General features: G+C 51.2%; 1 protein-coding gene across 1 annotated transcript; it reads right to left on the bottom strand.

Annotated features, from left to right (window-relative positions):
* Positions 1-1,876: 1,876 nt before the first annotated feature.
* Positions 1,877-2,836, bottom strand: GPR31 (G protein-coupled receptor 31). The gene has a single exon (XM_036872106.1). It carries the CDS (start codon positions 2,834-2,836, stop codon positions 1,877-1,879), a length of 960 nt encoding a protein of 319 aa, XP_036728001.1.
* Between the last annotated feature and the right edge of the window lie 20,872 nt (positions 2,837-23,708).

Here is a 23,708-nt window from a genome sequence, read left to right as displayed (position 1 = left end):
CAGCATCGTGGAGGGAGCCAGGCAGGACCGACCGTGCGTGGGAAGCATTCGTGCCCGGTGTTCGCCAGCAGGCCTGTCCAGACAACCACATTAGCTGGCTTTGCCCCGCCTAAGGGCGCCTGATGTCTGCAGATGGCTATGTGCTCTCAGGGTGTGGAATTTACTTGTGTAGGGAGTAAAGAATCTAAATGTCATCAGCAGGAAAATGGTTAAGAAACAGCTTCTGGGAAGATGGTTAGGTCGTCAGTAATGCTTATGGGGAATTTATCATAATGTGGAAAATATTTATATTAAATGTTAGATTTTTTTAAAAGCAGCATTTAAAATTGTATATTTTAAATGCAGTAAGATCAAAGGAAGAAAAATGGAGACATTTCTTTTCTTTGAAAGGGAAGAAACACAGCATAGAATGTTCCCATCAGAGAATTTTATTCGACCGCCTTGCATCTCATCTGGTCACATTTCCCTTCTAAGCCCTTTGAAATTCTGTTCACTAAGGAGGAAATAAAACCCGAGAAAACAGCACAATGTTGCTGATGGGACCCTCGCTCCCCTGGGACCATTGGGCACATTATACTCCTGGTGTCAACAGGGTCTACATCCTTCAGAAGCACAATAGTGGGGTCACGCCCTCATTTCAAGTCTGGTTCTGGTAAGGAACCTACCTGGGAGGCAAACAGCTCCGGGAGAGGGTGTAGATTTGCCCTTTTCTATTGCTTAATGCCAGCAGTTTTAACCTTGAATATTACAGCGATCATAGGACCACCTCCTGGGAAAAGCAGAGGTCTCTCCCTGGGGACAGTACAGGTGCAGCTCCAGGTGAGGCCGCCCGGTGTGGGCTGCATGGGACCCTGTATTACACACAGACCCCAGGCCTCTTCTAGGCATCTTGGTGAGTCCCTCTGGGAGAGAGCACAGCCGCCTTGAACAGAGAGTGAGAGATAAGGCAGATAGGAAGCTGACTTTCTAAATCCTTTGTCACCAGCATGAGCTACAAATTCAGGACATAATTTAAGAAGAGTGAGAGGAAAAGATGCAGCCGTTGCTGGTGTCCAGGGGCTGTGCCCACCTTCCCTGCAGTGGCCTTGCACCCGGGCTGGTCCCTAGCTGCCATCCTCAGGAGTTACCATTGGGTGGAAATCACCATTTCACATGCAAATTGGTATCTCATACTGTGTGTTTCTCCCAGGAGGCTTAAAGTACAGTGATTTTTTTAGAGCAGGGGAAGCAGATTGAGTTTTGAAAGCATTTAGACATTCAAACTTAAAAAAAAAGGTACTAGAAGCAATTTTGAGAAGTTTAGCAGGAAAGTATTCCTTATAATAAACCAGGGCACTGACTGTGTTGTCTTGGATGTAATGTGTAATCTGTGCAAGTGAAGCTCAAGTTTACCAATCAGTTGTGAGCTAAGTAGAACGGAGCTCAGGACACTTACACCCTGCAGAACCTGTTTTAGACCCAAAGCCCCACTTCCCCATGTCAGTTACCACAAGTCTGTGCAATAGGTAGGAAAAGAGCATAGATTTTTTGCATTTTTTGCATTCAAGCACAGAAGGATAAAGTGACTTGCCAACACCAAACAGAGTCAGGACCGCGTCTGCAACACCGCTTTCCACCACCTTCTGCGTCACCGGCCCACCACAGCATCTTTTTCCAGCTACGAATGCGTCGCAGTCATTTAGTGACTGAACCTGCATGGGAATTGCGTAAAGGAGGCTCTGCTCGCTCATTTTGATGAACGGCTCTGCAACACAAAATCGCTGAAGGAAATCCTGGTAAACAACAGTGACACTTGCTGAAGTTGCGTTCAAGTTTGTAGTGCGGAATCTTAACTAACCATCATGAGTGCTCAGCGCCCCCGGGTAGCTGGCCATCCTCAGGAGTAAGAGTCTCTGAGCTCACAGCCCGGAGCCTCTGCTTCCTGCTTTCGGCCCCTGAGGGTGAGGGTGTAGAAGAGCTTGCGGTAGGAACGTCTGAAGGTGGGGTTCGAGAAGCAGTACACTACCGGGTTCAGCACGCCCTGCAGGTAGGTGAGGCTGCCGGTCACGTCAGCAGCGTGGACCATGGAGCTCAGGACCCCGCAGCTGAGCGCCCCTCGGAAGATGGCCAGTAGGATGCGGGCCAGGAAGCTGGGCAGAAAGCACAGCGTGAACAGCACCCCAACCGTGGCCACCAGCGCCTGGGCCCTCTGAAGCTTGGGCTGCTTGTGTGGGTCTCGGAGCCGCTTCTGGAGAGTCCTGATGAGGCCGGCACTGCAGAACAGGATGAGGCCGAAGGCAAGGATAAACTGGAGGAAGAAGAGGGCTTCCTGCCAGATCAGGCTGAAGGAGGACTCCGTCCTGGGCTCAGAACTGGGGCACTCGGCCTCAGAGAGGAACACGCTTTGGTGGGTGAGGGTGAGGGCTGCCATCATGAGCCAGACCAGGACCGAGATCCCCCAGGCCGCCCGCAGGGACAGAAGGTTGACCTTGAGCCGCGAGTGGACCACCCGGAGGTAGCGGTCCAGGGCCACGGCGGTGAGGAAGGCCACACCCGCCCCGCGGCACAGGGACCGCAGGAAGAGCATCCCTTGGCAAGACGCACGTCCCAGGCCCCAGGTCTTGTGCCGCAGGTAGAAGGCGGCGTGAAAGGGCAGGCAGGCAGCCAGCAGGAGGTCCGCTAGGACCAGGTTGAACAGGTAGACGGCGTAGGGCTTCCACACCTTCAGACGGAAGAAGAAGGTCCAGAGCGCCACGGCGTTGCCCAGCGTGCCCAGGGCACACTCCAGCAGCAGCAGCAAGGCTGTGGCCACCTCTGCCGCGTAGCTGTGCACCACCGAGCAGTTGGGTGGCAGCATGTGGCCGAGTCCCCGCCGCGGCCGAGCCTGACGCAGTGGAGGGCAGGGACGCAGGCCCGAGGTTGTTCTCTTTCCCACAGAAGGACAGAGAGCACGCTGACCAGCATCCAATAAAGTCAAAGGCAAACTGAAATTTGTCTGTGGAAAGAGGATCAGGGGCAGAGGGAAAAAACCCCTTGCAGTTTTGTTTTGCCCTGAAAGCGGGGAAATTGTGTTTCACTTCCCACATCTGGCATTCAATTGAAGCCCTAGTGTCCTGAGAGTCTGTGCGTGAGCACGGCTCTGCATCCACAGCTGTCACTGGAGGGGCTTGGGAAGTTCGGGAAGACTTGCTGTCTATAAAGTTAAAATAAACATGGAAGCAAATAGATTGTTCTCTAGTTTGCATTGTTTTCCGATAGTCAGATCTGGTCCTGCGTTCCCCTCGAAGAGGATATGGGGGGGGGGCCTGGCCATTTTGTAGTTGCCCATTTTCACCTGTCCTTTCATTTTGTTAGATTTGATTTTCTGCTGAGGAGGCTTCCCTGCCTTCCCGCACCACCTGGGTCAGGACCCGCACCCCTGGGCCTCGGTGCGCCGGGGAAGCAGAGTAAAATCGATGACTGGTCAAGATGCACAGAATCCACCCGCATGGCAGGTCCACGAGCCCAGGGACATGCTCTGTGTGCCAGTGACAAAATAGTGCCTGACGCGTAGCGAGAGTCAAAAAATAAATACCGATGAACTCAGTCATTCCTACCCATCCTGATCCTAATTCACCTGGGTCATGACCCACAGTTGACCCTAATTCATAGTGTTTCTGTTAAGCGTGGTTTTTTGTTTCTTTTTTTTGGCCGTATGGCATTCGGGATCTTAGTTCCCTGACCAGGGATGGAACCTGTGCCCCCTGCAGTGTAAGCTTGGAGTCCTAACTGCTGGACTCCCAGGGAAGACCCTGTTCAGCCTGGTTTGGGCTTTGGAGTCAAATGGACTCTAGTTCTATCTGGTCTCTCCACTTAGCAGCAATGTGGGGTGAATATGACAATACCTGCTTGCGGGGTCCTTGTATTTGAGATACCCTTACAGGTACAGCACTGTGCACTGTATCTGGGACATCTCGGGTGCCAGATACATTTGCTGCAGTCATTATTAACCTCTGTCTGATGCTTAGACTTTTAACAAAACAACTTTTTTTCTCTCCCAATGTAGTAATACAATTTCGCACCCAACTGCAGTTCCACGGTGCTTCGATGCCTTCGTTTCTGAGACCTAACTTGGAAGCTTTAAGGGGTCTCAACAGTAAGAATTACTAGTTCGCTGCATGTTTTCCATGTGTCATGTGCTCTCCTGTGTTATTGCAATGAACCGAGCAACGCGAGGTGCAGTAGGTACAATTTTAAGCTCTATTTTTTAAAAAAAAAATTTATTTATTTATTTTTGGCTGCGTTGGGTAAGCTCTATTTTATGGATGAAGGCGTGGCAGCTCAGAGAGGTTAGGTCACCTGCCCCAGGTCACAGGGCAGTCAGCGGCAGGAGCAGGACCCCCCAGCCTAGCTTGCACCAGAGCCCAGGGTCTTGACCACGCGCCCACCGCTTCCCTGCTGGCAGCAGCGCACTCCTGTGTGCGTGAAAGGTCCATGTCTCAGGACGCCCACCACGACTATTGATTTGCGTGACATTCCCGGTAATGTGACTTGTAGTCCTTCTTGCTTTAATTTTATCAGGGTTTTCCTTTCCAACTGGGCCACCAGCCCACATGTCCCCCCATCTCTGCGTCACGCAGGTTCACCTGCCTCGTGTTACCTAAGAAGGTGCATTTGGAGAGCCGTCCAAGCGTCCAGAGCTGCAGAAACGTCCCGACTGGTACCTCTATTGACACCTCCCATGAACCGCATGCCTGTTATAAAGGGTTCCTTGGAGGCACAAAAGGATGCGTTTGTTCCAGGTGAGGGCTGGCTGGGGACCACGTGTCTCACCTCCAGGGATGCCATGGCACACGCACGGTAACACCAGAAAAGCTGGCACTCACTCATCTTTTCAGGGACGGGAGTTACACAAATGCAGGGAAGAAACAGATTAAATCCTTTCTCTCAACACATTGATAACTTTGAGAGATGTTAAAAGCTACCCCTTAATGGCAGATTTCTGTCCACAGTACACCAAAGACTTTCTAAATTATAAATATTCTAGCTCAATAGGTAACATAAACATTAATAATTACACATTTTCCTTTTTAAAAATAGAAAATCAAAGTTACAGAATTTTTGAAAATTCTGCTTGTCTTTCTCAGCACCCTGGTGTATTTTCCTTACTTCTGAAAGACTGAATTGTCCTTTACTTCCTCTCTTTTAAAGTTATAATATTCGAGCTTCTCCCTTAGGGATCTTGTTAAATCTTTTAATCCTTAGAAACTCCATTTTCAAAAACCATTCTATTTCTTCAATACTCTTCCTATTAAGGAAACTTCTCTGTTCTCACTCCAATTGGTTTCACTTTTTGTTCCATGTCAATAAATGAAGAATACTTGGTCAGTAAACTGTGATTCTCTTTCAGAGTTTCCCTCACCTCCAAGCCCTGTGGGAACCTACCACCCACTCACCCACGAGGGGGCTGCCCTTCCAGTGTCACAGCTTGGGGAGTGGCCGGCTCTTCGTAACCACAAGCCTGAGAAACAGGAAAAGGAGGGCCTGTCCCTGAAACGCACACTTTGGTGGGCCGAGCACAAGTTCCCAGAGCTGAAGAGACCTGGGGCGAGCCCAGCGAAACCAGGCTGGAGGGGTGTGTCTCAGCTCACTGACAGAGCAACGGGGCTGCAGCTCTGCCGGGACGTGACACGGCCCCAGGGGTGCAAGTCTGGGTCAGGGGGTAGGGCCTGGTGCCCGTGGAAGCAGGGTCCCGTCCTTGGAGAATCCAGTCTCAGTGCCTCCTCGGCAGATCCCCTCAAATTATTTTTCTTCCCCGGATTCCTGGCCTAATAGATCTAGAAAGAACACCAAAGGAATGTAAGATCTTCTTTGTCAACTTCACACCTATTTACTAAAAACAAACAATAAAAATCAAACACACACAAAGCCCTCCTATACCTTGGACACAAGTTCCATGTCTTAGAATCTTTCATAAAGTGATAGCTAGTGACATAAACAAAGACTTAGCCACAGGAGATCCCTGTGATGTGTCTATGATACCTGTGTTCACAATGACATGAGAAGTTGTTTAAGGTTACGGATTAAATGGAGAAAAACTCCACATCGTCATCTGTGTAGAGCAGCACCTAATCTTGCTTGTTTACAGAAAGTACTGGGAGGAAATTTACCACATTTTTAGCAAGTAGCTATCTCTAAGTAATGGGATTATAAACGATTTTTTTTTTTTTTTTACTTTAGAGCTTCCTATATGTTCTATAACAGAATAGATCACTTTAATAATCAGGAAATAACTGTAAGTTTTAAAATTAAGTTTTTAAACTGTGAGTTTACACCTGAGAGGGAACCATTTTCTTTGGAAGCATCAGTCCAAGACTAAGGATGGCCGCGTACGCTGTGTGGTAGCCGGCCTCGCAGTGTGGTTAATTATGGTCGTGTGGGATCACACCCTCTGGGTGAGGGAGAGACACACGCAGAGACAGAGACAGAGAGAAAGGAGAGAGAGAGGGAGAGAGAGAGAAGAAAACGCAGACAGTGCTGACCAGGGGAGGCTGAGGAGGGGGCGGGCAGGGGGCGGTCCCACCACCCGCCAGGGAGCCCGCCCTGCAGAGTCGTGTCTTCTGATCCGGGAAAATGATCAGACAAGCCACAAAAAGTAGTTGTTGTGTGACACAGTTTATGTTTAAAAATATATGTGTAAAAAAAAAAAAATATATATATGTGTATATATATATATGTATATAACTGGTGGTGATGTAACAGCTGATTTCTCTTCTTATCACGCTTCTCTGTGTTTTCCATTTGTTATGCATTGAGATTATATCAGATTGGCAATGAGATAAAATTTAAGAGTACTCTGTAAAAAATGGAAAATCGTGTTTAGGAAAAGGAGAAACAATTTCTTTTAATCCCTCGAGTTGCGCATTATCGGAGTGATGGTGTGAATATTGGGGGGGGGGTGTGTGTGAGAGCAGAACGAGGGGGCAGCCGAGGAGGGCGTGGTGGGGACGAACGAGGTGGCCGCGCTGACTGCCCTCCAGCCCCGAGCTCTCCCGGGAGGGCAAGGAGCAGGATGGAGCCCCAGGACCACGGCATCGCGACCACGCGTCCATGCTTGGGGAGGAGAGCGAGCCTGGGGCTCAGGCGTCCTGACAAGGGCGTTGTGGAGAATCACACCGTTAGCGAAGTTGTCCTTAAAGCAAATTTGAGCGGGGGGCGGTGGTGGGATGAATTGGGAGATTGTGATTGACGTATATACACTAATATGTATAAAATAGATAACTCATAAGAACCTGCTGTGTAGCACAGGGAACTTCACTTTGCTGTACAGTAGAGACTAACACAACATTGTAAAACAACTATACCCCCCAAAAAAAAACCCCAGGAAATTTGAGAAGTTTTGATGCATGGTAACAGTCATCTTTCTCCTGAAAGTTAGCTGACCTCCTTTTAGCTCAGTGTAGAAATCTGTGATGTACACACACACAGACACACATGTATGCATATACTATATATATCTAGCAATTCATCATTGAAAGAGGACATTTTAAAAATGTATTTTAGTGAAGTATTGAAGTAAATCAACTGATTTACAATGTTGTGTTATTTTCTGCTCTACAGCAAAGTGATTCAGTCATACATATATGCATTCTTTTTCATATTCTTTTCCATTGTGGTTTATCACAGGATATTGCCCTGTACTGTACAGTAAGACCTTGTTGTTTATCCATTCTATGTATACTAGTTTGCATCTGCTGACCCCAAACTCCCAATCCATCCCCCTGCCCCACTTGGCAACCGCAACCACAAGTCTGTTCTCTACGTCTGTGAGTCTGTTTGTTTCATGGATAAGTTCATTTGGATCGTGTTTTAGATTCCACATATAAGTCATATCGCGTGGTATTCGCCTTTCTCAGTCTGGCGTACTTCACTTAGTGTGATCATCTCCAGGTCCACCCACGTTGCTGCATAAATAAGGACTAAGATTCCACTGCTTCCCAAACATGGTCAAGGCGGGGGCTACTTGCCACCTTATAAACCGTTCGCAGCTGCGCCCTGCTTGCCTGTCTTCCAGATTCCGAGCTCCCGCGTGTATCCTCAGACTGAAAGGAGGAAGGGGGCCCGCGTCCTGGTGTTGCTCACGCCTGTTTCCCCGGTGAAGACACTTTTGGTGAGTTTCCCCCCAGACGTGAGGTCTCCTCCAGCAAGTGCAGAGCCCTGGAGGTGACGTCCCTTCTCCCTGCCTTTCCTCGACGTGGCACGGCTTCCAGTGACCTTCGTTTCATTTACGGCATGGAAATTTCAACAGCGGCATGAAGGTCACTGCTGAAACCTGCCTGCTGCAGGGATCCTGGCTGTGGCAGTGGGTGGCACTCTGCTGGCCACACCCCACGCCGACCCCGCCTGCTGGGAACCCGTCCTCCATGGACCGTCTCTACTCGCTGGTGCTAGCTCCACAGAAGGGCGTCTGTGATTTCCCATGATGCGACAGAAGGAAAATTTTTAAACAAAAGTACAAAATATTCAAAAGCAAATTTATCATATTCTACATATTTGACTTTATTTCTTTACTACTTATTCCCTTCCCCTGAACTTTCAACTTTCTATCTCTGCATCAAGATGAGATTGTTTTAACTTTTGTAACCTGAGAGTACGTGGCGGTATCTAATTTAGAAAATGCTCTTGGATACTTTTACTTGTTCTTCCAAGAGAAAGTCACAAAAACTTCTTAAAGCTCTAGGCGCCATTGTGCGTGTCTCCCCACCACACACGGACGCTCCTGCCCTCACTTCCCTTCAAGGACTCGCTTCAACTGTTACTTCTCAAGAAGGCCTTCGGGGACCAGCCTTCTAAAATAGCACTGCCGTCATCACCGCTCACTCACTACCACCGGGTGACCCAGGTGTGTCACCTGGATCAGATGCAGCTCCACTCCTAGGGCCATAGCGGAACTGGGCGTGTGGCAGTGATCCACCGATTTCTTTTTTTTCTTTTTTAATTAATTAATTAATTAATTAATATTTGGCTGTGTTGGGTCTTCGTTGCTGCGCACGGGCTTTCTCTAATTGTGGCAAGCAGGGGCTTCTCTTGTTGTGGAGCACGGGCTCTAGGTGCGCGGGCTCAGCAGTTGTGGCTCGCGGGCTCAGTAGTTGTGGCTCATGGGCTCTAGAGTGCAGGCTCAGTAGTTGTGGCTCTCGGGCTTAGTTGCTCCATGGCATGTGGGATCTTCCTGGACCAGGGCTCGAACCCGTGTCCCCTGCGTTGGCAGGCGGATTCTTCACCACTGTGCCATCAGGGAAGTTCCCACCGATTTTTTGAATAAAGAAATGAATGAATAAATAACATAATTACAAATTCTCAGTTTCATAAAATATATAAGGAATGCCATGTTTTGGTATAAGTTGATTTCTCCAGGAGCAATGAAACTAAAAAGAACACCTTTGAAAACCAGTCCTGTGCTGGTCACCTTAACTTCTGTCCTCATCTTCCTCTTGTGTATCCACTCAGGAAGGTCTATGTAGGGGATTTTCATCATTTTGAGTTTGAAACTCAGTTCATTTACACCTGTACTGAAAAAAAAATGAAGAAAAAAATTAAAGGGCTTTTTTTTTTTTAACTAGGAAGTGCATTTGCACACCATGTTGGAGTTTAAGTACAATTATTCAACTTTTGCTGAAATTTTACTTTTGTAAGATTAAAAATTTTTCTGCAACAATAAATGATGCTCAAGGTGATTTCTTAGGCATGAAACACTGATGACTGATTTCTTAGGCATGAAACACTCATTCCTTCCTTTGGTGCTATTCACATCCTAGGAATATTCTGAGGTTGCTAAATTTCCTTGACACGAACCATAAACTCAGACTGGTGCCCAGGACCGTCGCATACTGCCCCAGGTGGGAACTTCCAACCTCTGAGACTGCTTCCAGCCTCTTTCTCTGAAACGACCTCTTTTCCTGGAAATGACATAGCTCCTTTCTATAAGGTCCCCCTCCCAGGCCGGAGGTGAAAATCAGACGAGAGGGTGAAGAGTCAGCAAGTCTCCTGGAGAGTCAGCCCACGTGGGAGAGAGCAGAGGCCCCTCAGGAAGAGGAAGGGCAGGACTCTGGCCCGGGCCGTTGTCTGGCTCTGGCGACTTCTGAGAGTCTGTGGGGAAGTCGCTAACCAAGGCTGAGAGAGGTGGGCAGCCCTCCCAGCACAGGACCGGCGGGCGGTCCACAGCTGGGCCTGAGCTGTGGTTCCATGTCCCCGGCTGCACTTTCCAGGCGCTGGGCCTCCCCCTGCGCCTGGCCGCCTTGGGATGTTTCTCCTTCTTCCCTGAGCCCGCTGCCACTCAAGTACACATTGTGTTGAATTATATATCATGTCGCTCTTTACAAATGCGTGTCCCCATTGGTCTTCCTCACTGGTATGTAAATCGCTTAAAGCTGGGAAATAGTATGAGAATCATAAGTATTTGTAGTCTCAGCACAGAATGAGCAACCCAATACATTCTGAATTTTTCTGAATAAAAAAGAATTTAATTTTGCCCAGAAGATGTCTGCCCCCCGGCTCTCAAAACCCACTTACCTGCTCCTTGTCCCTTCCCACCGGCAGGATTCTGCCCCCTCCGCTGGGCCCACGCCGCTTCAGACTTGCTTTGTGGAGCACATTACAGCCATTTGTGTCCCTGGAGACCCTCTTGATCAGTCTATGGCCCTGGCATCACTCCGCCTGGAGTGACGGAGACCCCTGGCTCTTCAGCGTTTGGGTTGCATTCAGTCGGATGTCTCCCACCACCAGAGTTAAGCTTTCACCCTTTGGTAACGTTTGTCACAGACATTGTTTATCCTATTTGCCCTGTGTGGCGACCGCCCAGCACGCAGTAGACCTCTGCCTATTTTCTGGATTGACAGTGGGCGGGAGCTGCACCACCCGGGCAGGGACAGAGGAGGCAGGCTGCACAGGATGTCCACGCACCGTTCCAGCAGCCCTGGACACAGTGCTTCGTGCAGGGCGGGTCCTGGGGTGCCGGCTCGCCGGGGGCCACCGTCCAGCTGTGGGTGTGACTTCCACAGGCCGGTCCCCGAGCCGGCTTGGTGTAGACGCGGGAACCCTCTCTCGTCTGGTCCGAGGGTGAGTCTGGGGTCTTCCTTTGGCAGTTGCAGAGCGCAGCTGAAGGGGGCAGGACCAGAAGCCGGCATGCTGGTCACCTAGCGATGCAGCCCGCTCTCCTCACAAAGGGGGTCGTCCCCTCAGGGGCAGGGCCAGGGCTCAGAAGCCCGTCCAGGGTGTGGACGCCCTGGAGGCGGTTCTTCTTTCCAGGAGACCCACGCAGGCCGAGGGCTTGGTGGCCCGTCAACGACACACCTGCGGACTCAGAGGAGAGGCGGTATGCTCCTCTGGTGGGCCTCCCGGGGTCTCCTGGGGATGTACCCTAGTGGGGCCTCAAAATACATTATTTCTGCATAAAAGCAGTTGACTTTCCAAAACGAATCTTTATTATTCGTTGAAGCCACGTTTACAGCAGAGAGCTGTTTGGACCCACCCTCCAGGAAGGCTGAATGCTGCCCCCAGGGTCTCACCCCCTCTTCCAGGGCCCGTGGGCCACGCCTGCGGACTTCAGGGCTTAACCCAAGGGAACCGTCTGGCATCTCAAAGCAGGAGCCTCACTGCAGAATCTCTGTACTCAGTGCCTTCGGCCTCCAGCGTGTTATTACCTCTATTGATTACTGTTTAATGTTTCCCTGCTATCTACTTGATTACAGGCGCTGTTATAACCGCTCAGGACCAATAAACTGCTTCATGTAGCTATATGAAAAGTGCACGACACAGCAGCTGTAGATGTTGGCTAAGTTGTATCGAGCAAAAGGGAACCATTGCAGATTTTCTAATTAGCAAACCGAGAATAACAGTAATTCATTGTCTGTAGCCTGGAAGGCATTTCTCTTTTTCGGTTTGACGTGTTCGCTTGTTCATTATTTATCGTTATCCTCCAGCCACGTGTGCTGGTAAATTTTGTAAACATGAAGTGTAATTAAGTTCTTCCCCTGACTGTCTTCAGGCGCATCGAACGAAGGGCGGGTTTGGGGAGGATTTCAGTGACGTGCACGCCGGGGAGGGCACTGCAGACTCCAGTACAGGTATTTGGGCTGCATTGTCCAGGTGAGCGATTTACACCTCTTGAGTTTGAACAACAATTTAAAATTTTCCCGTCAATTTGAGATGGTCGCGTGGGCTTCCAGGATGTCAAGCTAAGTGCCCGCCTGGGCGTCAGGGCTGGGAAAGGAGGCGACTGTCCAGAGAAGGGCACCTGAACAATAAGGAAAATGCAGGGAGCACTTCTCTGATGACAAGGATCGTTGTTTTCCAGAAAGAGAGAGCACATTCCTCCTCCAACTGTGTCTTTTCCACATTCAGCTGCCTTCTGATAAGTTCTCGTCGGGCTCAGTTCTCTCCGTGGCTTGCGTTCTCTACGAGACCCTGGGCCTCCTCGGACACGGAAAGGCTTCAGGATGGCTCAGTGCCCGCTGGCCACTGACCACATGCAGTTTGGACTTCGTGGTCAGAAAACCGACTCAGAGGTGCATCCATGCGCCGGGGCAGTACTGACCCAGGGCCGCCTTCCACCTCGGCTCCATGCTGAAGCCCACGCCCTTGGGGCTTTCTCCCATCAGTTACGTGGACCTCACAGGCGCCCACCATTTACAGCATCCGTCTAACCTCACCTTCAAGTGCGCAGGCCTGCTCCTTGCGTCCGGAGGCTCTTATCTTGCATGCCCTCCTCTGATAGGATTAGGAGGAAGCTGGGTTCATTATGATGTTTAAATCTAGGAGTTTGGTGGAGTCCAAGGAAGCTCTGAACCCATAATAGAATTTTCACTATTTTGATTACCCCTCAGTCCCATCTGTAAGACCCACACCCCAGGTGGTCGATAGAAAAAGGACCCCATCTACCAAGCCTGAGGGAGGGAGACAGGGAAAACAGCATGATTAAGCGAATGTGGAAGTCTTTCCTGGCCCCCAAAGATCTTCCCACCCTGTGACCATGCCCTTGACATTTTGCCAGTTAACATTCATTGAAAACCAAAACTTGTACAGCGCCTGGTTCATTGGAAGGATGGTAAATATTGATTGTGAATGGACTTTTACTTATTACCGTCGTCACTTCTGTACTGCTTGAAGGACTTACATGAACAAGATAGTTTTATAATAAAAACTTGAGAGAGACACATATAAGCACATAAAATGAATCTATGGTTTGGGGAGCTGTTGCCTTGGAGGAAGTGGTGGGAATGGGTCCCCAGGGGTCCGTACTGGTGGTCGTCTGTTTCTTGTTCTAGGTGCTGGTTACATGGGTGTGTTCAGTGTGCGAAAATTTGTCAAACTGTACACATATACCTTTTCTGTCTTTATGTTACAATTCAGTAAAAACTTCCAAAAACTTAAGAGCATCTATCTCAGTTGAAGAGCATTTGGAATTATTATCACTGTCTCCCCTTTTAGTAGCTAACACCCTCAACCAGGAGTTATGAAGCCAGGTTCTAGTACCATTTTTTTCTAGTACCTGGGGTATGGGACCCAGGCCATGTCACTAATCTTACTGACTAGTCTTGCTTTTCTCATTAATATCACAGGAAGAATTTAAACTAGAATCATCTTACTGCCCTGTCCTTCCCAACTCCCACAGATTTCAACCGTGTAATTGAAATGGAGCAGGACCTATGGTCTATGCCCCCCATGTCCTCCGCCTGCCTTTTGTCTGTGAAAAAACTTTAGCTTAAGAATAAGTTTAATTAGAGAAGTGAGAAAATGCAGAAGCAAAGTAAAGCAGTCCAATTGGACTACATAATAATAGTTTGGTCATTAAGCAAAGTCAGGGACCTTTAGTTCCTTCTCAAGGGCTATAGATCATATTCTGAGCCATGTCCCTTGAGCTTTTTAATAGATACGGAACCCCCTACCAGGTGGAAGACGTTAACTACACGATGACCAGACTGTAGCCATGACGTAAGCCGCCACAATTCTGAGAACTGGCCTCAAGGAAATGGGAACAAACCGACCCTGGGACTGAAGACTAACTGTACCTAAAACAATCAAGATGTTGCTGGTCAGAGCACCGCACGACCAATTTCAAGACGACCGTCAGGGCTGCCTGTGCCGTTTCTGCACGTAGCCCCCTCCCTCCTCCTAGACACCCCTGAAACTCCCCTTTTAAAAGCTCTCACCCACTGATGGTCTGGGGCGGGGGGAGCCAGTCTTTGACAGGGGTCTGCCCTCCCCCCTGGTTCCTGGCATCCAAAATAAAGCAAGCTTTCCTTTCCACCAAACTTGCCTCTTTACTGGCTTTTGAGCGGCGAGCAGCTGGACCCCACTTTCAGTAACCCCATGACCCTTGACCCCAAGGCCATGCTTGGGCCTTTGCCTCTTTTCCAGAGAAGCCCTCTAGGAAGAGTTGGAAGCACCCACTGTCGACACTTCTCTTTTCTCTTTGAGCCACTAGGTTCACATCTTCCTCCCAAACTCCCCTGTGCTGCTCTGGTCATGAATACCAGCGACCTCATCGTTGCCAAACCAGTGACCCACCCTCCGTCCTCGTCCGACCATCGCACGGGCAGCTGTGGACGTGGCGCGGCCCGGTTTCTCGGAACACTTTCTCCGTCTGGGCTCCGTGGTGCCCCTCTCAGCGCCGTCATTTATCTCACTGGTCGCTTTTCCCCAGCTCCTCCTGCTGACCTTCAAAGCCTGGAAAATGCAGGGGTTCAGACCCTGGATCTTTGCTTTCCTCCATCTCCGCTCACTCAGAGTTGGTCTCTCTTGCTGTGCCACGACTTTAAATCTCATCTCTATAGTGATAACTTCCGCGTCTGTCTCTCTCCGTGTGGTACCCCCTCAACAAAACCACCTGAATGTCTAATAACTTTTCAAAACTAACATACTCAAAACCAGACTCTTGATTTTTCACCCTGTGACCTTGCCCCTCTGCCAGCCTTCCCCATCTAAGGGGCCACTTCACTCTCAGTTCTTGTTAAGCCAGACTTCTGGAGTCTTCCTTGCTCCCTGCCTCTACATCACCACATCCTGTAGACGCTGCCTTAAAGCATATCCCAGATCAGACCACTTTCACCCCTCCACGGCCACCAGCCCACCTTGGTGCCAGCCATGCTGTTTCTTGCCCCATCAAATCAGTAGTTTCCTAATTGACTCTGTCCCACCCTTGTGCTGTGTCTTCTCCACCCGCAGCCAGTGAGCCTTTTACAATTGTCATATTATGTCACTCCTCTGATCAGTGCTCTCCAGTGGGTTCTGTACTGGGTGAAATAATGTCCCCCCCAAATTCATATCCTTCCCAGAACCTCAGAATGTGACCTTCTTTGGAAGTAGGATAATTGTAGATGTAATCTGCAATCTGCTATGATGAGATCATACTGGAAAAGGGTGCACCCTTGATCCAATATATGGGTCTCCTTATAAGAAAGGAAGAGACACAGAGACAGACAGACACAGGGAAGGGAATGTGAGGTGAAGACAAGACACATGGAGGACGGTCATATGATGTCAGAGGCAGAGACTGACGGCTGAAGCTACAAGCCAAGGGACATCCAGGGCCGCCAGCACCAGAAGCCGGAAAATGCAAGAAGGGCTGTCCCTCAGAGCCTCAGAGGAAGCGCGGCCCTGCTGACATCTGATCGCAGACTTCTGCCCTCCAGAACTGTGAGTAGACACGTTCCTGCTGTCTTAGCCTCCCACGTTCGTGATACCTGTTACAGCAGCCATGGGAAAGGAATCCAGTCTCCCTTGGTGCTCAGAGTACAGTCCTAAGTCGCACCTTGGTCTGTAGGCCCTAGTGACCTGGTCCCTGCTCCTTTCCGGCCTCATGTCTGACTGCCCTCCACCCTCCCCATACGCACACATGGATGACACACCCACACAGACACACACGCACAGACACACACACACAGATGACACACACACACAGACACACACACGGATGACACACACACACAGACACACATGCACAGACACACACAGACATACACACACACACACAGACACACATGCACAGACACACACAGACATACACACACACAGATGACACACACGGATGACACACACAGACACACACACACAGATGACACACACACAGACACACATGCACAGACACACACATACACACACACAGATGACACACACACAGACACACACACACACAGATGACACACACAGACACACACACACGCACACACACAGACACACAGACACACACACACACACTGCAGACACACAGACACACACGCACACACTGCAGACACCCTGCCCCCAGGCTGTCTCTGGCTACTGGTGGCTCCCCTTGATCGACTGGGCTCTGTTCTCCTGGGCACCTTGTGATCCTCCCCCTCAGGACCTCGTCACAGAGCTGGACACACGCATCCGACACGGGAGAGCGGCTTCCCTCCCCCACTGCAGGAACAGCCGTCCTGACACCCCATCTCACTTCACTGCTCCTCACAGCGCCTTCACCCAATGGCTTATCATTCATGTCTCGAGAGCGACACCTTGCTGTTTTGTTCACTGCTGTGTCGACCAGACCTAGGACAATGGTACTTAGCAAGTGCTTAATAAGTACTTGTGTAATAAATGGATAAATACATTTGAATTTGCTTACTAGATAACTTCCTTGTGTGACAAGATTGTTCAAGGCAAAACGAGCCTGCTTGGAATTTGTAGGGTCGAGAAAGGAAGCTAAATGGCGAGGATTAAGCCTCAGGACAGGTTGCTGGCACAGCGGAGATCAAGACTGCCTTCTAGGAGATGTGGTTACATGTATACAAAGGAATATTACTCAGCCATAAAAAAAAGAATGAAATGATGCCGTTTGCAGCAACACGGGTGGACCTAGAGATGATCGAACTAAGTGAAGTAAGTCAGACAGAGAAAGACACATGTCATCTGATGTCACTTATATATGGGCTCTAAACAGTGATACAAATGAACTTATTTACAAAACAGAAACAGACTCACAGACGTAGAAAACTTATGGTTACCAGAGGGGAAGCGGGGGGGGGGAAGTTAGGAGTAGGGGATTGACATATATACGTCACTGTATATTAAATAGATAAGCAACAAGGATTTACTGTATAGCACGGGGAACTATATTCAATATCTTCTAATAAACTAAAGGAAAAGAATCTAAAAAGGATATATATATATATATATATATATACCTGAATTACTTTGCTGTACACCTGAAACTAACACAACATTGTAAATCAACTATAGTTCAATCAAAAAAAAAAAAAAAGAAGACGACTGCCTTCCAGGAAACTGTGCTGCGGAGCTGGAGGGGCGGGTGGGACAGCGAGGGGGCTGAGGAGAGAGCGGCAGAGGGGAGGGGCTGGGGGCAAAGACCTTCAAACGGTGGCACTGGGGTTCCTCACGTCCTTGGAACCTCCCACAGACCTACATTAAATGTAAACCCTCCCACACCTGGTTTTCTTTAAGGACGTTTCCCTCGCCTCAGAATTTCATCGATGGAATGCGTGTTTCCCTGAGTGTGTCCACCAGTGAATCCTTGTGGATCTCACGGCCACAGATTAAGATCTCCACTCGGGTCCCTGATCACACTCCAGGGCGGTAGGTGCAGGGAAACAGAAACCCCACAGGACTGGAGACTGGGAGGAAAGACCTGGTCTCTGATTAAGGGCCGCTCCGTACAATATGAAAACACCCTGAGGGCTGACATGGATGGAGCCTCGTAGGAGAATGACTTGCTTTTGAATTCCTGGGTGAGAGGCTTTCCCTCCCAAAGCAGCCTGGTGGGGAGGCTTGTGGTTTTTTGTTTTATTTTTGTAAGGAGCTCAGGGAGGAGAGGTGCAGGAGCACCGCACTGAGAGTCGGACCGATGTTCTAACGGAAATAACAAGCGGCTCACGGAGCCAGAGGAAGGCGGGCCAGGAGCATCGCCTGTGGCTGGAGCGTCGCCCCGGGAACTCAGGTGAACGACCGGCGGAGGACCGCCCGCCCGCGCGCCCTGTTCCGCCCGCCCCACCCGCCAGGGGGCGCCGTGCACCCGTCGTGCCCGCTCCCGCGGCCCGGGTGATGCGGCACCGCCCGCCCGGTCCCCGCGGCCCCCGGACACGCGCTCCTCTCCCACCTGCCGCCCCTCCAGGGTGCTGAGCCCCAGCGGGAGGAAAGCACAAAGAGGGAAACGAACCGACTGCTGCTCCGGACCCAGGTTCCTCCAGCTGTGGGATCTGCCCACGTTCCCACCCTCACGCTGGGGAGGGGACAGACAAGGGGACAGCTTGTTATCCCGGGAGGAGCCTCAAGGGCCGGCGAGGGAGAAAGGGCAGAACCCTCTGGGGAAGCCATGGAAGGGCACCTGAGCCAGCCAGGCTGCTGCCTGGGGGAGGTTAGGGCAGTTTTAAAAGACTTCCCCTAAGGAAAGACATCTAAGGGGAATTTTGAGCACTAAAGTAGCCCAGCAGTGGAGGAGGAAAGGAATTTTAATAAAGCCAGCAATACCCGCTTAGATGCAGAGATGATTATATTACAAGTAACACACACATAAATTTATATTATATTGGGGACAGTGTATATTATATCTCGGGGAGAAAAGGGATGGCGGGGGACAAGGACGAGAGAGGACCGAATCCTGGAGGGTCCTGTGTACCAGGCTAAGGCGCTGGATTTCACCCTGAAGGAAAAGGACCATGGCTGGTGGATTGCGAGCCGGGGAAGCAGCATGTGACGCTGGCACTTTGGAAGATTGTTGTTGGGTCATGAAGCACCAGAGACCAAGGAGAGAGGGGCTGGAAGCTTTCCCAGAAGCCAAGCCCACAGGGGCTGGCAACCGAGGGAGGCGAGGTGGGGGCTGTGTGTGGATTACGGCTGGGGCAGCTGGCGCCTGGCAGGGGCGGCTCCCCACGGCAGGTGATGCTGGAAGCAGAGGAGTGTCCGGGGCCTGGCGGGAGAGAGCCGAGAGCCGCGGCCCAGAGCCCCCGGAGCTCACGAGTATTGTCTGCCCATGGCTGAGTTGGGGGGCAGAGGTCCGCAGGGGGGGCCGGGCCCCCCGGAGTGGGTGGCTGGAGACCGGGGGGAGCAAGCTGCTGCAGCAGCAGAGAAATAACATGATTTTAAAACCAGGGGAGCCTCACACCGGCTACACTTTCAAATGCTTGGGGAGCTTTTAAAAATGCTGATGTCCAGGCTCCACGCCAGGCTGGACCCCTGGGTCAGAGGTCGGGAGAGACAAACCCAAACGCCCCCCAACCGTGAGGATGAAATGAGCTAACACACGCAGAAGGCTCATGGCTGGTCAAGGGCTCAGCGAGGGGGTGGTGACGGCCCTGTGAGGGACCACCGCGTCGCCTGGGCTGGGGGCGCCCCTGCAGCTCACGAGACGCTCCCCCCAACAGGCTGCTTTACCCAGACGCTTAGCCGAGCATCTGGAGGCCAGCAGACGAAGCACCGCCCGTGAATGTGTCCCAGCTGGGCTGCCTGCAGAGCCTCACCTCCCCACGGCACGTGAGGGGGGAGACGTGCCCTTGAGCGGAGACGAAGCCCTGGAGGCATACTTTGCAACTAGATTGATACGTCAAATATTTAATCCTGGTATTTGAAAGAGAAAACCAGGAAGCTTGGGCCCCATGAGCTGGAGAGGAGGTAATTTGATGGAGCAGTTGGAAGCGCGTGGGGAGGTGGGAAATGGGAGATGAACACAGATGAGGGGCAGGAGGGGAGGCCTGGAGAGGGCTGTGCGGCTGGGGGAGGGGGAGGTTCTGAGAGCAGGTCTGGAGGGGGCTGGAGGTGGGGCTCAGGGATGCGGAGGAAAGCTGCGACCCGGTCCTGGAAAGGGACTCGGGAAGAAACACCATCTTCGTTTTTGATCTGAATGTGAAACTGGAAAAGATTGCCAAACACCTTAGTCCTTTTTAACCCTCACATTCTATGTGATTTATTTTGTCATCATCTCTGACTAGTAAAATGGTTTGTGTACTTTACTCCTTGACTACATAAACCCTGTTGGAGTGGTGCTAGTCCGTTCTGGGTGAGGCTGAGGGTATGGGTCACCTAAGGCCCAAAGCCTGGCCTTGAGTAGAACTTTCCAGGCTCCTGGAGGGCACAGCGGGAAGTGACTGACCTTTCTCACTGAAAGCCGCCCTCCTGGCCCTGCAGCATCCCTGGCCCCGCCTGTCCACAGAGTCACCGCCCGGCAGAAGTCCCTGAGCTACTGTCAATGGTCACCAGGACCAACCTGCCAGAAAATACCCGGTCGTCTGTCAGAGGCAGCATTCATGGGCTCGTCCACGTTCGTCACCTGCGACCCACATGAATATTCCCTTACATCTTCGGACCTCGAAAACTATTCTCTTAGGACCTAGAAAATTATTCTCTTTTGAAACACTGGCAAGCCTCCTTGTATCAGATAATGATTGTTAGGCTATCTGTGTTCTTTTTTATCGCCTGGGCTGCCAGTAAACTCAGCACTTGTTTTAGACAATGATCGTGAGTCTGGCCGCATAAGCCTGGATTACTGCCATGCTCACTTTCTCCTTATTATTTTATGCTTTTAACTTTGCTATTTCTACATTTAACATTTTATTTTAGACATACCTTTAATTTTTAGGAAATTTTTAACAATATATTGTGACATACTTTCATACATTATTTTTTATAAACCTTGCCCTCATTAATTACTCTGAGCAAGTAGTAAGATTACGCCTTTGTTCCTGAGCCCTGGGAGGTGGGTCAAGAGATTTACGATTGTTGGATCCAATCCAGTCGAGGCTTGTAATAACTCCACTGGAGTTCAGAGATAGACAAAACCATTGCATTTTAACCTTAGTCTGGGGTGTTCATTCTCCTCACTCCACTGTGTACAGCCCTTCACAGTGTTTTATAATAACACACTGTCTTTTTAAAAAATTCGAAGCATTTTATTTTTTTACATGTATATATTCCCTCTCTCTCTCTCTTTCTCTCTCTCTCTCTCTACTCTTTTTCAGATTCTTTTCCCTTAGAGGTTATTATAAAATATTGAGTATATTTCCCTGTGCTCTACAATAGGTCCTTGTTGTTTATTTTATATATAGTAGTGTGTCTATGTTAATCCCAAACTCCTACTTTATCTCCCCCGCCCCTTTCCCCTTTTAATAACACACTGTCTTAATGATTCCTTATGAAGCAGGAATAGTCCCATTTTGCAAATGGAATACTAAGAACAAGATTAAATCACTTGCTTTCGGCTACAATTCAGCCTTCCCAGAGCAACACTGATGTGGTGCAGGGACCCACCGCTCACCCTCCGCACCCCCTCCGGCCCAGCTGGAGACAAGAGCCCCGAGGACTCTGCCTCTCCGCCCCGTCGTACCAGGCCACCTGGGCACACGCCCAAGTTCAAAGGATGAAGAGGAAAGAAACGGCCCGAATGCCGTAGGCAACCTTCCAGGAGCGCCAACGTGTCGGCCCCGCAGCCGGTTGGCAGATGGGAAAGTGTTATCCGGCTGCCCTGCGGCTGCTCTCCAGACGCCCACGCCTGCGTCCAGCTGGACCTGAAGCCCTCCCGTCCCCGGAGGGGCTTGGGCTTCGGGCACGTGTTTCTTTGGGCATCAGCAGCAGCAAACAAATCAAGGTGCTCAGCCGTCTGTTCAGAGCCTGGTGACGCCTTGGCCTCGAGTGAGCTCTTAGGGCAGCGGAATCTGCCTCAGGACCACGCGGAGATGCAATGCCCTCCACTTGGCTTCTCTGCCTGGAACTGGGAGAAGGGACAGCCTCGGGCCGGACATTCAAGTCCGGGCCTCTCTGCCCACGTTCTCCTCATTTCTGGGTGCCTGCTGGATCTCTGCAGGCAGAGGACCCCCAGCACCGGCACCCGGGCTCAGGAGGACTGAGCACTCCCAGCAACAGTACTGAGTGTCTGGCTCTTGCCTCCTAAGCCAGGTCGGCCCATCCTCGGGGCGTATGCCGGTGCTCAACAGCACGCGGCCCTGCGGCGGGTCACACCGGCGCTGACAGTCACCAAGGGCGCCTCCCCAGCCTCCAAAAAATAAAATAAATAACGTAAACCCGGGACTGCCTGGGGTGCCCCTGTCTCTGAGCTCTGATGCTGGGACACTGTGGGACAGTGTGCACCCCTGCTGGACCCTCGGCCTAGGGCATACTCCTGGTGCCATTGTGTCTCAGGGCCAAGGTCTGAGGGATTCCTGAGTCAGGCAGGGCACCTCAGGTTCAGATGCTGTGAGCTGAGTGAACAGCCAAAGCTCAGCTCCGAATCAGGCTGTGGGCAGCCTGACCTGCGTGCAGGGCCCACGCGGTTTATGTACAGAGGCTCAGCGCTCCAGGTCGGCGGGTGCTACGTGCTGTCCAGCCCTCGCCGAGGGCCTTCTGCAGAGATGCTCACTGAGCATGACTCGCTGTGAAATGACCCGAGCTCCGCACTGGGGGAATGCAAAGGGGTCAGGCATCCTGCGGACAGACACAGCACAAGCTGGCCAGCAAGCCTGGCAGAAAAGGGGCAACAGTGCTATGAGATCTCGAGAACGTAAAGGCTCAGTGGTGTTAAGAAGATTATAGCCGTGGTCCGTTCAGACCGTGAACTTGAGAGCCCTCAGAAGGAGCTGGGCTGTGGGATGGAGGGGGTTGGTCCTGGGCGGAGGGGAGGGTCTGGCGCCGGCAGAAAGGACTGGAAGTTGGGAGCCGTGAAAGGCAGGCAGGACGTGAGGGAGAGCGGCTGACTTTGTGTGTGGCCTGGAGGAGACCGGCCGGAGGACGGAGGGGAAGCACAGCACCTGAGCTGTCTGGCGGATGGGCGGGGCAAGAGGGTGCCACGTGGACAGGACCGCCCAGCCTGGACGGCGGGGGGCGCAGAGCGTGGCCCGTCCCGGAGCCGGGGGTCCTGGGCAAATCCCAGCGGGGGCAGGTGGCATCTGAGAGGCCTGATGTGTCTACTCACAGCAGCCGAAATGTTTATTTATTTGATTAACACCTGTCTTCTCTCTTGGCTGAAACTGAAAGCTGCAGGAAGGAAGGACCACGTGTGTGTCGGCTCAGCTTTGCATCTGGGGCGCCTGGGGCTTGGTTGGTACTGAGTGAGTGAGTGAACGAATGACTGAGGAAGGGCCAGACTTTGGCTGGAAGCTCGTGGACAGGCCAAGGATGGGTTCATCCTTCTTTGAATTATTGCTACATTTTCTTCACTCAACAAACTTCCATTAGGCCCACTAGTATTACATAGTGGACACCGGGAGGCTTGAGGTCCAGCAGGGGGAGATGCTTATACAAAAGAATGAGGTCAGAAAGTGTGTGTTCACGGGCCACGAGCATAGCCCAGACAAGCTCGATGGATAGGGGCTGAGGGCAGGGGAGCGTTCAAGGTCGACGAGGCAGGTGAGTAAAGCCCTAGAGGCAAGAGTGCCCCTGAGAGCGGCCAGGTAGCCTCCTGGAGGGCGCTGGGCTGGGCTGAAGGACGCACCTCGGAAACACCGGCCACAGGGGGCTGGTGTTTAAACAGCGGGCTAACTGACAAGTCCATGAAAGGAGAAAAGAGGAAACACGGGGAACACTGTCCGAGAGGTGCCAGAGGGTTGGGATGCCTCAGAAAGAAAGCGGGGCTCAAAGAAGGGCCGTGACCGCGATACCAGGTGTTCCTGAGCCGTCAAAGACGGTGAGGAAGGAGCAAGACGGAGGGACGTAGGTACTGCTGGTGAGTGGGTAGAAGGCATCCGACCGGCATGCCCCACCTCCAGGCTCGTCGTGTTATCAGCCTCACA

Source organism: Balaenoptera musculus, chromosome 12 (genome assembly GCF_009873245.2).
Source record: "Balaenoptera musculus isolate JJ_BM4_2016_0621 chromosome 12, mBalMus1.pri.v3, whole genome shotgun sequence".
NCBI classification, from domain to species: domain Eukaryota; kingdom Metazoa; phylum Chordata; class Mammalia; order Artiodactyla; family Balaenopteridae; genus Balaenoptera; species Balaenoptera musculus.
The sequence above is the reverse complement of the archived record's forward strand: the minus strand, read 5'-3'. Positions and strand labels throughout refer to the sequence as shown.

Coding starts and splice junctions, on each gene's coding strand:
- GPR31 (XM_036872106.1), bottom strand. CDS start 2,836: ATGCTGCCACCCAACTGCTCGGTGGTGCACAGCTACGCGGCAGAGGTG.